This window comes from Amblyraja radiata, chromosome 11 (genome assembly GCF_010909765.2).
Source record: "Amblyraja radiata isolate CabotCenter1 chromosome 11, sAmbRad1.1.pri, whole genome shotgun sequence".
Lineage (NCBI taxonomy): Eukaryota > Metazoa > Chordata > Chondrichthyes > Rajiformes > Rajidae > Amblyraja > Amblyraja radiata.
The window spans coordinates 7,290,906-7,306,913 of NC_045966.1; the positions used below are offsets into that span (position 1 = coordinate 7,290,906).

At 44.1% G+C, this 16,008-nt stretch overlaps 1 protein-coding gene across 2 annotated transcripts in view; it reads left to right on the plus strand.

The window, feature by feature from the left end:
• Window positions 1-12,273, plus strand: part of LOC116978244 — an 88,278-nt gene extending 76,005 nt beyond the window's left edge. For both annotated transcript variants that reach the window (XM_033029243.1, XM_033029242.1), the window contains 3 exons: window positions 1,650-1,699; window positions 5,939-6,045; window positions 12,079-12,273. In XM_033029243.1, coding sequence (XP_032885134.1) covers window positions 1,650-1,699; window positions 5,939-6,045; window positions 12,079-12,149 — 228 coding nt within the window. In that variant the 3' untranslated portion in view covers window positions 12,150-12,273. The remainder of the gene's footprint in view (window positions 1-1,649; window positions 1,700-5,938; window positions 6,046-12,078) is intronic.
• The last annotated feature ends 3,735 nt before the right edge of the window (window positions 12,274-16,008 follow it).

The following is a 16,008-nucleotide window of genomic DNA, read 5'->3' on the forward strand; positions in this document are numbered from 1 at the left end:
TATGCAAAGAGTTACCACATATGGAGTGCATAGTTACAAAGTACATTAGGTTCCTTTACGCACTTGAATACCAACAAAGAATGTGACAGATAGGTATCGATGTGATTGCCATTTTAAATGTTAAATTACACACTAACTCCGTGGAATGTTTTTCCTTTACATGAGAATTAATATTTGCATCTGTTGAATGTACAGATGGCGGCTCTTTCCTATTTTCAATCATAACTCATTGAACCATGACAGGCAAAGAGACTCCAACATTTGGTTTCTCTTGAGACTTGATGCGAGCACAGAAAGAGCTTCAACATGTTGAAAATGGTTAAAGGGTTTGCTGAATCGCAAATGAATTACGGGACATTTGACCTTCACTGTCATTTTATAGCGTCATTCATTTTGGCAAAGAATTTGAAATATTTGTTAGACTTGAACGTCTAGGTTTAGGAACAGCTTCTACCCCAGTTTAGTTTCGTTTAGTTTAGTTTAGTTTAGTTTATTTATTCATGTGTGTATATATTTATATTACGGTATATGGACACACTGATCTGTTTTGTAGTAAATACCTACTATGTTCTGTGTGCTGAAGCAAAGCAAGAATTTAATTGTCCTATCAGGGACACATGACAATAAACTCACTTGAACTTGTTTTGTTTTGCTAAGTTTAGTTTATTGTCACAAAAACCAAGGTACAGCGAAAAGCATTTGTTGCGTGCTAACTAGTCAGCGGAAAGACAATACATGATTACATTCAAGCCGTCCACAGTGTACAGATACATGATAAAGGGAATAACATTTAGTGCAAGGTTTAGTCCCGTAAAGTCCAATTAAAGATAGACCGAGGGACTCCGATGAGGGAGATAGTCGTTCGGGACCGCTCGCTAGTTGGTGAGAGGACAGTTCAGCTGGGATGAAACGGTCCAGGAATCTGGAGGTGCGCATTTTCACATTTCGGTACCTCTTGCCTGATGGGAGAAGGGAGAAGAGGGAGTGACTGGGGTGAGATTCATCCAGGATTATGCTGCTGGCCTTGTCGAGAATAAAACCATTTTGGGACGTATGGCATTAAAACACTCTTGAATCTTGACTCGTTAAATCAACGGTCTCACACTCTGGTGATTCCGCAAACATTGATATGTATGCGGATGTCTCCTGCAACGTTCCTTACAACTGCAGACATTGAGTCATATTTTTTTCAAAATGGACCAGTAAATCATAGGAGCATTCTGCTTTTCTTTCCATAAATCAAAATTACACCTCGATTGCCAGCTCATTTTATTCTGCTCTAACCTTTTCTTTTCTTTACATTAGACTTTAAGTGTGGAAACTGACCCTTCAGCCCACCAGGCCCGCCTCGACCAGCGGTCACTCCGTACACCAGCACTATCCTACACACTAGGGACAATTTACAATTTACTGAAGCCATTTAACCCACAAACCTGCACGTCTTTGGAGTGTGGGAGTAAACCTGAGCACCCAAAGGGGACCCACGTGGTCACAGGGAGAACGTACAAACACCATACAAACAGCACCCATAGTCAGGATCGAACTCGGGTCTCTGGTGTTGTAAGGCAGCAACTCTATCACTGCGCCACTGTGCCGCCCAAGGTTCCGTTGTCTCCAAAGTTTTAAAGGATGCCCTTTCTCTCCTGTAGCTTCATCAAAGAAGAGTGAATTATGACAACGCTCAGCTTGGTGAAGAAATGTAAGTATTTTATTTAATCGAGTTTTAAAAATACACTGCTTCAAATGCACTGAAAAATGGCTCAAGAATACCTAACTAACTACCTCAGCATTAATTAAAACAATACTGTTTGACACAATATCTAATTTGTTCCATGTTTCAGATAGTTTTGTATAAGAGACAAAGAAATCTAAAAAAAAAGGAATCTTATGTCATGCATAAACCGCTGACAATGATTATAAGAAGCAGACACAAGGAACTGCAGATGCTGGAATCTTGAGTAGAACACAAAATGCTGGAGTAGCTCAGCAGGTCAGGCTGCATAGACACAAAATGCTGGATTAACTCAGTGGGATAGGCAGCATCATCTCTGGAGGACATAGATAGGGGACATTTCAGGTTAGGGCACAAGGGTCAAGGGTCGGACTGCAAGTGTCCCTATTCCTGTTCTCCACCGATGCAGCCTCTCTGAAGAAGGGTCTTGACCCGAAACATTATCCATTCTTTCTCTGAGTCTGAAGAAGGGTCTCGACCCAAAATGTCACCCAGTCCATCTCTCCAGAGATGCAGCCGGGCTACTGAGTTACTCCAGCACAGAGTCGTGGAGGAAGGCCGCATTAAATTAGCTGTAATCTAATAAGGCCGCATCCAAGAAACTTCAATTAGATACACTTCAAAATGTACATTATTTTGTTAAAATAGCCCTCATGACTTACTAATGTTTTAATTCTGGCCGTCAGTCGTGGAAGATTATTTTATTGAATCTTCTTTTACTCTTTGGTATTTGAAATACGTTCATTTTAAGATTAAAATAAAAATAATAAAAGATGAACAAAAACATATTAATAATAATAAAAAGATTTGTTCTACAAAATTTGGATTCATTCAAAAGGCCGCGCTTAATGGCTGAGAAGGCCGCATGCGGCCTTAAGGCCGCAGGTTCCCCACCCCTGCTCCAGTACTTTGTTTAGTTTTGCTTAGTTTAGCGTTAGTGTGGAGATACAACTTACAATTTTATCGAATTAACCTACAAATTTGTACATGTTTGGAGTATGGGAGGAAATCGGAGCACTCAGAAAAAACCCAATGCAGGTCATGGGGGGAACGTACAAACTCAGTACAGACAGGATCTAAACCAGATCTCTGGCGCTTTAATGCAGCAACTCTACCGCTGCACCACCGTGCCGCCCACTCTGTCTCGCTACTACATATATTTACCAAGGACGTTAATCAAGATGATTGTTTTATTTTGTTTCATCCAATTTTGCTCAATAAAATCTGTTTACATTTGGAAAACTCTCTTGAAAGAGTTAGTCAAAGAGCGTACTGAGTTATCACTTGTGGATATACAAGCAGAAGACCAAAGTGCGTCAGCGTTGCCTGTAATGTTTAATTCAGATTTATCTAATGTCTAGTCATATAACATTGCCATACCATGCTCCCAAATGACAAGAATCAGCATTATCTGTCTCTACAATTCTTTTTAAGAATGTACACCATCAACATGAGGAAATGTTTGAAAGCCTTTGATTTACTTTAGTTTAGTTTGGAGCTACAGCGCATAAACAGGCACTTTGGCACACCGAGTCTGCACTGACCAGTTACTCCAGAACATTTAAGGGCCTGTCCCACTTGGTGATTTTTTCGGAGACTGCCGGCGTCATATTAGTGTCGCCACAAGATTTTAAACATTTCAAAATCCAGCAGCGACAAAAAAAATGTTGCGACACTTGAATAAACACCGCCCGTCGATACGTCATCACGCCGCGACTGAGCCGTCAGTCAATGATGCCGGCAGTCGCTGACAAAAATCGCCAAGGTAGACAGGCCTGTAACACTACCCATCACACATTAGGGACAATTTACATTTATACCAAGCCAATCACCCTACAAACCTGTACGTCTTTGGACAGAGAAATAAGCCAATACATCATCATCATTCTCATAAGGAGCAGGAGTAGAATTAGGCCATTCAGCCCATCAAGTATATTCCGTCATTCAATCACGGCTCATCTAAGTCACGCTCCTAACCCCATTCTCCTGTCTTCTCCCCATAACCCAGGACCCCCGTGCTGCTTGCCTTTTTAAGTATTTTCTGCTATTATATTTCACCTTTGATGTCAGCTTGTTGCTGTAACAAAAGTAACAAAACTAATTTATTCATCGCATCTCCTGCAAGAATTAGATAATTGTGATATTGGCTGAGGGTTTAAAGATTGTCTACACCATCGGGCTGGCTGTCCATTTATTCTTCAATAAAGCACCGTAAACTTTTATATCTACCTGAGATGGCAAACATGTTTTTTTTTGTTTAGAACACAAAGTGCTGGAGTTAAGCCCCTGTCCCACTTTCCCGAGTTCTCACGAATTCTCCTGAGTTTTCCCCCTTGATTCAAACTCGGAGAATGTCCGTAGCGAGTCTGTAGGAGGCCGTAGGAGTCCGTAGATATTTCGTAGCGGCTCGTAATGCCAGCTGTAGGTACTCGGGGCATCAGGTAAGCCGGGACATTTTTTTCAGCATGTTGAAAAATGTCCACGAGTTAAATAAATAGCTCCGAGTACCTACGCCTGGCATCTCCGAGTTTGAATCAAGGAGAATTCGTGATTAACTCGGGAAAGTGGGACAGGGGCTTAAGTCAGCAGGTCAGGCAGCATTTCTGGTAGACATGGATAGGCCCACATGCAGAATAATTCCAACATTTAGTGTTTTAAACAAAAAAAAGCCCGTGTGCCTTCTTAAGTCCGAAGAAGGGTCCCGACCCATAGCGCCACCTGTCCATGCTCTCCAGGGGTGCTGCCTGACCTGCTGAGTTACTCCAGCACTTTGGGTCATTTTTTTGTAAACCAGCATCTGCAGGGTCTCAACCCGGAAACGTCACCCATTCCTTCTACGACAGACACAAAATGCTGGAGTAACTCAGCGGGACAGGCAGCGTCTCTGGAGAGAAGGAATGGGTGACGTTTCAGGGTCGAGACCCTTCTTCAGACTTTCCTACACATGACAGGTCTTTAAAATGATGAGAGGGATAGACAGAGTTGATGTGGACAAGCTTTTCCCTTTGAGAATAGGGAAGATTCAAACAAGAGGACATGACTTCAGAATTAAGGGACAGAAGTTTAGGGGTAACATGAGGGGGAACTTCTTTACTCAGAGAGTGGTAGCTGTGTGGAATGAGCTTCCAGTGGCAGTGGTGGAGGCAGGTTCGTTGGTATCATTTAAAAATAAATTGGATAGGTATATGGATGAGAAGGGAATGGAGGGTTATGGTATGAGTGCAGGCAGGTGGGACTAAGGGAAAATAATTGTTCGGCACGGACTTGTAGGGCCGAGATGGCCTGTATCCGTGCTGTAATTGTTATATGGTTATATGTTATTCCTTCTATCCAGAAATGCTGCCTGTCCGGCTGAGTTACTCCAGCTTTTTGTGTCTATCTGCAGTTCGTTGTTTCAACACTTCAACATACCTGAACTTGAAGGTTTCAACTTCTCTGCTACCTGCCGTTTAAATGCTCCCAATCTCCACTGGTGACCCTGGCCTGCCTTCGACAGCCAAGGCCCAAGGCTCTGTAATTCACCCCTTAATCCTTTCTTTCCTCCTCGAAGGCAATCAGAAGCTATTGCTCTGAACAACCTTCTGACCGTCAGTCATGTGGAGCTTGGTGTAAAGTTGTTTCTGATAGTACTCCTGTGAAATGTCCCTGAGTGCTTCGCTGTGTTGAAGATGCTTTATAATAACAAGCTGTTATTGATGTAACAATCATTCTACTGAGAAACATGATATGTGTTCAACCACAAACATTCCCCCCCCTGCGGTAACACAAACACTGATACTTAGAAGAATGGAAGGTAGAACAATGATCCATTTATACTATGCCATGTGCCTCCAAGATTGCAGTAGCTTAGTTTAGTCCAGTTTAGAGATACGTGGGCGGATACAGGCCCTTCAGCCCACCGAGTCCGTGCCGACCAGCTATCTCCCTACACTAATGCTCACCTACACACTAGGGGCAATTTACAATTATACCAAGCCAATTAACCTACAAACCTGTATGTCTTTGGAGTGTGGGAGGAAACCGGAGATCCCAGGGAAACCCCACGCGGGTCACGGGGAGAACGTGCAAACTCCGTACAGACAGCACCGGTAGTCAGGATCGAACTCGGGTGTGAGGCAGGGGCTCTAACCGCTGCGCCACTGTGCCGCCCAATATATCTTGAATCGAATGCAAATAATATGTGATAAAACTCCCATTATTTTACAGATACTTGGCTTTATATTCATTTGTCCCTAAGAAGCTCGATGAGCTGGAGCTCAGACAAGGAGACCACGTTAAAGTTATTAAAAAATGCGATGATGGATGGTACTTGGGTAAGTCACAAGCACATTCTAATTGTGGCAGATTCTGTAGAGTCCCGTGAAATATAATGCATAAGAACCATCTCACTGTAGTACGAGTTAGAAGATGCAAAGCAAGTGTTAACTGTATCACATAATGCAATTGATATTTCATAGTTGCCTCAGACTGAACCTACAAACTGATGATAAATTCCAAGGGAAATAGAGGCGGTGAAGGGTCTAAATGTCAGCTCCCAAGCATTACACATTCTGAAATGGTTCCTATGGATTTGAGGCTAACAAATGAGACCCCACTGTTTATGAAAGGAGAGAGAGAGAGAGACAGAGAGAGAGAGACAGAGAATGACAGAGACAGACAGACAGGGAGAGATAGAGAAAGACAGAGACCGACAGAGAGAAACAGAGAGAGAGACAGAGAGAGAGACAGAGAGACAGACACAGACACAGAAAGAGGAACTAACTTGATATTAGTCCTGGAGAGTGGAGAGAGGACAGAAATTAATGGATGCTAGTAGAAGCGATGTTATATCAAGATATGCAAATACTAATATGAGCAGAATTAATATGGATTTATAATGGAGAATTGATGTTTCATTGAACTATTTGGTTTATTGAGTATGTGACATAGTGGTGTTTAAGAGGCTTTCAGCCAGAGACATGGATATGCAGGAGGGATCCGACACACTAGGGACAATTAACAGAAGCCAATTAACTTACAAACCTGCACATCTTTGGGATGTGGGAGGAAATCAGAGCACCCGGAGAAAACCCACGAGAAAACAGGGAGAACATGCAAACACCTTATAGACAACAGCCTTAGTCAGGATCGAACCAGGGTTTCTGGTCCTGTGAGGCAGCAACTCTACCGCTGCGCCACTGTGCTGATTGAGTATGTTAGGTATTCAGAAGAATGAGAGGAGGCTTCATTATGTCCAAAATTCTTAGAGGGCTCAATACGATCGATGTGGAGAGGGTGTTTCCCCAGCTACTGAGTCCAGAGCAAAAGATAACAGTCTCAGAGCCAATTAGGCCGTAAACAAGGGAACATTTCTTTAACTCAGCAGGACAGATAGCATCTCTGGAGAGGAGGAATGGGTGACGTTTCGGGTCGAGTCCCTTCTTCAGAAATGTCACCTATTCCTTCTCTCCGGAGATGCTGCCTGTTCCCGCTGAGTTACTCCAGCATTTTGTGTCTACTTTCGATTTAAACCAGCACATGCAGTTCTTTCCTGAACATTTCTTTAAGTTTGACATAAAATGCTGGAGTGTTACTCAGGTAGGCGGAGTCATCTCTGGAGAGAAAGAATGGGTGACGTTTCAGGTCGAGACCGTTCTTCAGACTTTCTTTAACTTTGAGAATGACGAAACTTTGAAATCATCTATCCTGAAGGCAGTAGTTGATTGCATTCGTAACTGGGATTGATAGATATCTGATATCAAGGGAATTGGGGGATGAGGGGGAGCGGGACGACAGGGCAGGAAAAGGGCCAAGGGTTCAGCTAGGGTTTTGCTAAATGGCAGAGTAGGCTCATGGGGCCTGTATCTGTTCCTGCTATAGATTTCCTCAGGCTCGTGTCTCATCCAGCTGGAATTTTATGACATCTTAAGTGCAGAAAAGGAAAACAAATTTTCACCGCTATGTGAGCTGGATTCCAGGAAGGGTCATGCGGAAGGCAACGTGTGGAAGTGGAGAGAGTAAAGTGCAGGCCCCTCTTGGTGGAATGTGCTCGCATGATCCAACTCTGAAACCTAATTAGTGGACGTGCTTTGCAACAGAGCTGCTTCATTGCGCCTGCTCTTCATCGAAAAGGTTTTGTGTCTTCAACAGACAACACAACTCCACTGGCCATTGTTCAGCCCACTAGCTCAGCCGATCACACTGTGATTCTTGATAGCTGCCTCTATTGTCTACAATAGCATCTGTTGCAACGTCATCTGCAAGTTCAAGTTCAAGTTTATTGTGTCCCTGATAGGACAATGAAATTCTTGCTTTGCTACAGCACACAGAACATAGTAGGCATTTACTACAAAACACATGAATAAATAAACTGATAAAGTGCAAAATGACAGATAATGGGTTATTAATGTTCAGAGTTTTGTCCGAGCCAGGTTTAATAGCCTGATGGCTGTGGGGAAGTAGCTATTCCTGAACCTGGTCGTTGCAGTCTTCAGGCTCCTGTACTTTCTAGCTGAAGGTAGCAGGGAGATGAGTGTGTGGGCAGGATGGTGTGTGTCTTTGATGATACTGCCAGCCTTTTTGAGGCAGCGACTTCGATAAATCCCCTCGATGGAAGGAAGGTCAGAGCCGATGATGGACTGGGCAGTGTTTACTACTTTTTGTAGTCTCTTCTTCTCCAGGGCGGTCAAGTTGCCGAACCAAGCCACGATGCAAGCCGACTAATCATGTGTACGAAGGAACTGCAGATGCTGGTTTACGCCGAAGATAGACACAAACTGCTGGAGTAACTCTGCGGCAGTATCTCTGGAGAGAAGGAATGGGTGACGTTTTCATCAGATCTAATCGCGCCTTGTACATTCTCATCCGAATGATTGGTATAGATGACAGATACTAGTGGACCCAGCACCCAGCAAAAGGCACACGACTCGGGTCCAGTCCAAACAGGACTCTCGTCTGCAAAACAACCTTCCACCACCAGCCTATGCTTCCCACCATCAATTCAATTCTGTATCCAGTTAAGATAGACACAAAATGCTGGAGTCACTCAGCGGGTCAGACGGAACAGGCAGCATCTCTGAAGAAGGGTCTCAACCTGAAACGTCACCCATTCCTTCTATCCAGAGATGCTGCCTGTCCCGCTGAGTTACTCCAGCATTTTATATCTATCTTCAGTGTAAACCAGCATCTGCAGTTCCCTCCTACACACTCTGTGTCCAGTTAGTTAGCTCTCCCTGGATCTCATGCAATTTAACCTTCTGGAGCAGGGGACCATGTAGAACATAATCAAAGACCTCGCCGAAGCCCATGTAGACAAGATCTCAGTCAAATTTGTCAGACATGACCTTCCATGCACAAAACCATGCTGGCTATCCCTAATCAACCATATCAAATCATATCCATAACAGGAAGACCCAATTCTAAGATGATAAAATGAGTTGACGTCATTCTTGCTTCTCATAACTTTGTTTTGGCTGCAGTTGAAGTATTGCATGCAGTTCTGGTCACCCCATTATAGGAAGGATGTGACGGTTTTGCGGAAGAGGTTTCCCAGAATGCTGCTTGGATTAGAGGGTACACACAAAACACTAGAGTAACTCAGCGGGTCAGGCAGCATCTCTGGAGAAAAGGAAAAGGCGATGTATTGGGTCGAGACCCTTCATCAGACTGAGAGTCGGGGAGAGGGAAACAAGGGAGAGGGATTCGAGGCTACGGGGAGAGGTTGGACAAATTTGGACTGTTTTCGCTGGTACGTTGGAGGTTGAGAAGAAATTGATAGAAGCAGGTAAAATGATGAGAGGCATAGACAGGATAGATAGTCAGAATCTTGTAGACAAGCCTATACATCTTTGGAGTGTGGGAGGAAACCGGAGCACCCGGAGAAAACCCATGCGGTTACAGAGACAACGCACAAACTCTATGCAGACAGCACCCGTAGTCAGGATCGAACCCGGATCTCTGCCGCTGTGAGGCAGCAACTCTACAGCTGTGCCACCATGCCGCTTGGCTATTATCTTAGAGAAATGAAATACCATGTTAGTTTAAGCATTTTTTCACGGGGGCTCTAACATCAATTCACCACATCCAGCCCGAAGAAGGGTCTAATTCCGAAACGCCACCTATTCCTTCTCTCCAGAGATGCTGCCCGTCCCGCTGAGTTACTCCAGCAGTTTGTGTCTACCTTCGATTTAAACCAGCGCCTGCAGTTCTTTCCTGAACATTTCTTAAAGTTAGACATAGTTAACCAGCGTCTGTAGTTCCTTCCCACACACAGTTCACTCCAGATGTGTTGTCTCTTTACCACTTATCATTGATGCCATGTGAGGCCTAACATCTTATAGCAATTGCACGGATCTTTGGGGAACAGACTGAGTGGGGGTGTTGCTGGATAAGAATTATTGATGCTTTTCTGATGAAAGGTATTCCCCAGCAGCTGAGCGTGTGGGTCAGGCCAGTAAAACAAGTGAAGATGTCAAGTGTGAGAAGCGAAAAAGATATGTCTTTAACACACCCAGTAACACTGAAAGAATGAGTGTTTTAACTGGGTAGGTGGGACTATTTTGTCTGAAGTCTGCAGAAGGGTCTCGACCCGAAACATCACCTATTCCTTTTCTCCAGAGATGCTGTCTGATCCAATGATTTACTCCAGCTTTTTGTGTCTCTCTTAGGACTATTTTAGTTTGAGAAACCATCCAAAATTGCTATTATTCTTACCAAAAAAATTGAAGGATTCCTGCTTAGTTATGCTTTAGATATATTCTAGCTAATTTAATGCTGGTGCATAGAATGCAAATTGTGGGAAGACCCAGTGCTCAGGAGGGATTTATCGTCTGATTATTAATTTTCAACATTTATATAGCACGTTGTCAGTGCTAAGTGAAATGGATGAATGAGCAGCTTTGTAAAGTTGTGCAAAGTTTGTGAGTTCTAAATGGCCACTTACGTGGTAAGTACTTGAAAATTATTTGTCACAGAGGCATCAAATTCATGGAGTATGTGACACTTATGAGACACTTTTAGTTAGAGTACATGAATAGTTTTAGGTTAGTTCAGAGATACAGCGCGGAAACAGGCCCTTCGGCCCACAGAGTCAGCGCCGACCAGCGATCCCCGCACATTAACACTATCCTACACACACACGAGGGACACTTTACATTTCTACCAAGCCAATTAACCAATAAACCTGCAGGTCTTTGGAGTGTGGGAGGAAGCCGAAGATCTCGGAGAAAAACCCACGCGGTCATGGGGAGAACGTACAAACTCCTTGGGGCGATCTGTGTCCAGGTTTAACTGAACAACTCAAGACATGAAATATTTACGAGGGTGTTGCCAGGACTCGAGGGTCGGAGCTATAGGGAGAGGTTGAGCAGGCTGGGACTCTATTCCTTGGCGCGCAGGAGGATGGGGGGTGATCCTATAGAGGTGTATAAAATCCATGAGAAAAATAGATCGGGAGGACACAGAGTCTCTTGCCCAGAGTAGGGGAATCGAGAACCAGAGGACATAAGTTTAAGGTGATGGGGAAAAGATTTAATAGGAATCTGAGGGGTAAAGTTTTTACACAAAGGATAGAAACATAGAGACATAGAAACATAGAAAATAGGTGCAGGAGTAGGCCATTCGGCCCTTCGAGCCTGCACCGCCATTCAATATGATCATGGCTGATCATCCAACTCAGTATCCTGTACCTGCCTCATCTCCATACCCCCTGATCCCTTTAGCCACAAGGGCCACATCTAACTCCCTCTTAAATATAGCTAATGAACTGGCCTCAACTACCTTCTGTGGCAGAGAATTCCAGAGATTCACCACTCTCTGTGTGAAAAATGTTTTTCTCATCTCAGTCCTAAAAGATTTCCCCCTTATCCTTAAACTGTGACCTCTTGTTCTGGACTTCCCCAACATCGGGAACAATCTTCCTGCATCTAGCCTGTCCAACCCCTTAAGAATTTTGTAAGTTTCTATGATCCCCCCTCAATCTTCTAAATTCTAGCGAGTACAAACCGAGTCTATCCAGTCTTTCTTCATATGAAAGTCCTGACATCCCAGGAATCAGTCTGGAGAACCTTCTCTGTACTCCCTCTATGGCAAGTATGTCTTTCCTCAGATTAGGAGACCAAAACTGTACGCAATACTCCAGGTGTGGTCTCACCTGGACGGTGGGTGTATGGAATGAGCTGCCAGAAGAGGTTGGTTAGGCAGGGACTATTGCGACGTTTAAGAAAGACTTAGACAGGTACATGGATAGGACAGGTTTGGAGGGATGTGGGCCAAACGCAGGCAGGTGGGACTACTGTTGGGCAAGTTGGGTTGAAGGGCCTGTTGTTCACTCTGTATGTCTATTCATTACAGTTGTATTTCATTTGCAGGTACATCTATAAGAACCAAGAAGTTTGGCACCTTCCCAGGAAATTATGTGCGAAAATTTGAGTCGGTTTAATAACCATTAACCAAGTTACAGACTGTATTAGGAAATGCTTTAAAATAGCCCGGAAATGGAAAGAATGTCCAATCTGTAATGACGATCAAAATGACAATGGTCAAATTAAATTGACTGGAATTTCCTAAATTATTCACGAGTAAGTATTTTACTGCTCTATCAAAACTGGTGAACATTGTAGAGTGGCACTGTGGCGCAGGGGTAGAGTTGCTGCCTTACAGCACCGGAGACCCGGGTTCGATCCTCACTACGGGTGCTGTCTGCACAGAGTTTGTACCTTCTCCCCGTGACCTGTGTGGGTTTCCCCCTGGAGCTCTGGTTTCCTCCCACACTCCGAAGACGTACAGGTTTGTAGGTTAATTGGCTTGGTATAAATGTTTCAAAACATTGTTCCTAGTGTGTGTTGGATGGTGTTAAAGTGCGGGGATCGCTGGTCAGTACGGACTCAGTGGGCCGAAGGGCCTGTTTCTGCCCTGTATCTCTAAACTCAACTTAAACTAAACTTAAATTGGTTTTAGTTGAGTGTAAAAGACATTGAAACAGGTACATGGAGGTTTAGAGGGACATGGGCCAAATAGAGACAGATGGGGCTAACACAGTTAGGCTAACACAGTTGGGTACCTTGGTCGGCACAGGCAGGCTGGGCCGAAGGGCCAGTTTTTATGCTGTATGGCCCTATGACCAAACCATTACCATGTAAATAACTCTATGGTCAATTATACCATTCCCATATTACATCTGTCAAAATTTAACACTCACTTCAACCACAGACAAAGACACTTATTGTGTAAGAAGGAACTGCAGATGCTTGTTTAAACCAAAGATAGACACAAAAAGCTGGAGTAACTCTGCGGGACAGTCAGCATCCCTGGAGAGAAGAAATGGGTGATGTTTCGGGTTGAGATCCTACAAGTCCCTACATTTGGCTTACTCACCAGCTCATTTCCTTTCTTCTGCAGAACGTGAATGAGGCAAGGCCTTTAGAATGAACTCATCCTTCTCTGACTGGGCTAGTCACACACCAGACCCTGTTAGACTATAGATTACAAGTTACATCTTGCGTAAGAAGGAACTGCAGATGCTGATTTAAACCAAAGACACAAAATAACTGGAGTAACTCAATGGGTCAGGCAGCATCTCTGGAGAAAAGGAACAGGTGACGTTTCGAGAGATATAGAACAAATGAATGAAAGATGTGCAAAAAAGTAGATGATAAAGGAAACAGGCCATTGTTAGCTGTGGGGCTAGGTGAAAACAAGTTACAGACAATGAAACTCACCAGGACAACATTGAAACTAATACAATGACTAGGGTGGAGAAGGAATGAGAGAGAGGGGGATGCAAGGGTTACTTGAAGTTGGAGAAATTAACACTAAATACCACTGGGGTGTAAGCTGCCCAAGCGAAATACAAGGTGCTGTTCCTCCAATTTGCATTTGGCCTCACTCTGGCAAGTTGCATCTTGACTTCTTTGAATAGATCTTCCTTGTCTGACATGACTTCCGACTATGTCAGAGGTTCAATTGTGTAATAGATACGCCCAAAACAATGAAGCGCATGGCTGCCTTCCAGCAATGTCTAGCAGCCTTTCCCTAGAACCCAACATTCGATCTCATTAAATGTGCTGCGTTTACATCATCACTGTGAGTAATATTTAAAACATGAGCTCATTGCGCATGTTTAATCAGGCACCAGACACACTGAGTCACAGCAGTGAATTCAACCCTGTGCATTCAAAGTTCACACCACATGAGAAATTGAGATTGAATGACGGATCTCTTATTAATCATCTTATCAGAACGGAACTTCGCATTAGACAAGACAGGCGTGCAAACAAAATGTCTCACTTTGAATAATAGTCTAAAGAACTGACCATGTAAAAATCTGGGAGAGATAAATGATAGAGCAGAAAAGACACAAAGTGCTGGAGTAATTCAGCGGGTCAGGCAGCATCTCTGGAGAACATGGATACGTGATGTTTCGGGTCAGGACCCTTCTTCTGATTGACTATACAGATTACAGTTTAGTTTGATGTCACGTGTAGCGAGATACAGTGAAAAGCTTTTGTTGCGTGCTATCCAGTCAGCAGAATGACAATACATGATTAGATTACAATCGAGCCATTTACAGTGTATAGATACATGATAAGGGAATAACGTTTAGTGCAAGGTAAAGCCAGCAAAGCCCGATCAAGGATAGTCCAAGGTAGATAGAAATGCTGGAGAAACTCAGCGGGTGAGGCAGCATCTATGGAGCGAAGGAATAGGTGACGTTTTGGGTCGAGACCCTTCTTCAGACTGAAGAAGGGTCTCGACCCAAAACGTCACCTATTTCCTTCGCTCCATAGATGCTGCCTCACCCGCTGAGTTCCTCCAGCATTTTTATCTACATTTGATTTTTCCAGCATCTGCAGTTCCTTCTTAAAGGATCGTCCAAGGGTCACCAGTGAGGTAGATAGTAGTTCAGGTATGCTCTCTGGTTGTGGTAGGATGATTCAGTTGCCTGATGACAGCTGCAACTGAATCAATTGCTGAATCAGTTACTGACTCAATAAGTCCAAAGACGGATCCTGACTCGAAAAGCCACCAATGTTCTCCAGAGATGCTGCCTGACCCGCTGAGTTACTCCAGCACTTTGTGTATTAATCAGCAAGTGCAGTTCTTTGTTTCTACAATGTAGTCGCAGAGTGGGATCAATGCCCAAGGCAGAAGCTTTTCATCTGCACTTCACATCAGTGCGTTAAAAAGTTTTGGCCCAGCAAATGGACCAGGTCGCAAGTTGGTTCCTGTGCAGCAACATTGAACATTGTTTTACACAACAACGGTGGGTAAGTATACGGAACGAGCTGCCAGAGGAGGTAGTTGAGGCAGGTACTATCACAACAATTAAAAGACATTTTGGACAGGCACATGGATAGGGCGGCTTTAGAGGGATATGGAGCCAAACACAGGCAGGTGGGACTGGTGTAGATGGGACATGTTGGTCGGCATGACCAAGTTAGGCCGAAGAGCCAGTTTCTCTCCTGTCTGAATCTATGACTTCATTTTGGCCACCCAAATGTCATACGAGGAAAGCGCCAATGAATACTATGTCTCTCATTTTAAGATCAAGAGGAGTCAAATATTTCACATGAAAAGCCTAGCGCTGTCTCTCTGGATCTGATTCAAGCACGCAGCTTAAAGACAAATAGTTGCCGAGCAGTGCCCATAAAAAGCAACTCTATGTGTCAGAGCAACAATTATGTGTGAAGTTTAGTGGCTTCCTCTTGTATTCTGCATGGGAATTAAAACTCACTCTCGAGGCCTGAGAAGCAAGGCGAATAAACTCAAGGTATGGACACACAAGGAATTGCAGATGCTGGTTCACAAAAAAAAAAGACACAAAGTGGCGGAGTAACTCAGCGGGTCAGGCAGGCGGGTCCGGTGGACATGGCTGGGTGGCGTTTTAGGTCAGGACCCTTCTTCTGTCTTCTTTTGAAAACCAGGATCTTCAGTTTCAGTGTTTAAGAAGGAACTGCAGATGCTGGAAAATCGATGGTACACAAAAAAGCTGGAGAAACTCAGCGGGTGCAGCAGCATCTATGGAGCGAAGCAAAAAGGCAACGTTTCGGCCCGAAACGTTGCCTTTTTCCTTCGCTCCATAGATGCTGCTGCACCCGCTGAGTTTCTCCAGCTTTTTTGTGTATCTTCAGTTTCAGTGTCTGAAGCAGGGTCCCGACCCGAAACATCACCCATCCTTTTTCTCCAGAGATGCTGCCTGACCCGCTGAGTTACTCCAGCACTTTGTGTCTCTCTTCGGTCTAAGCCAGCATCTGCAGCTCCTTCCAACACGCTATCTTCCTTGTTTCTGCACACAAAGG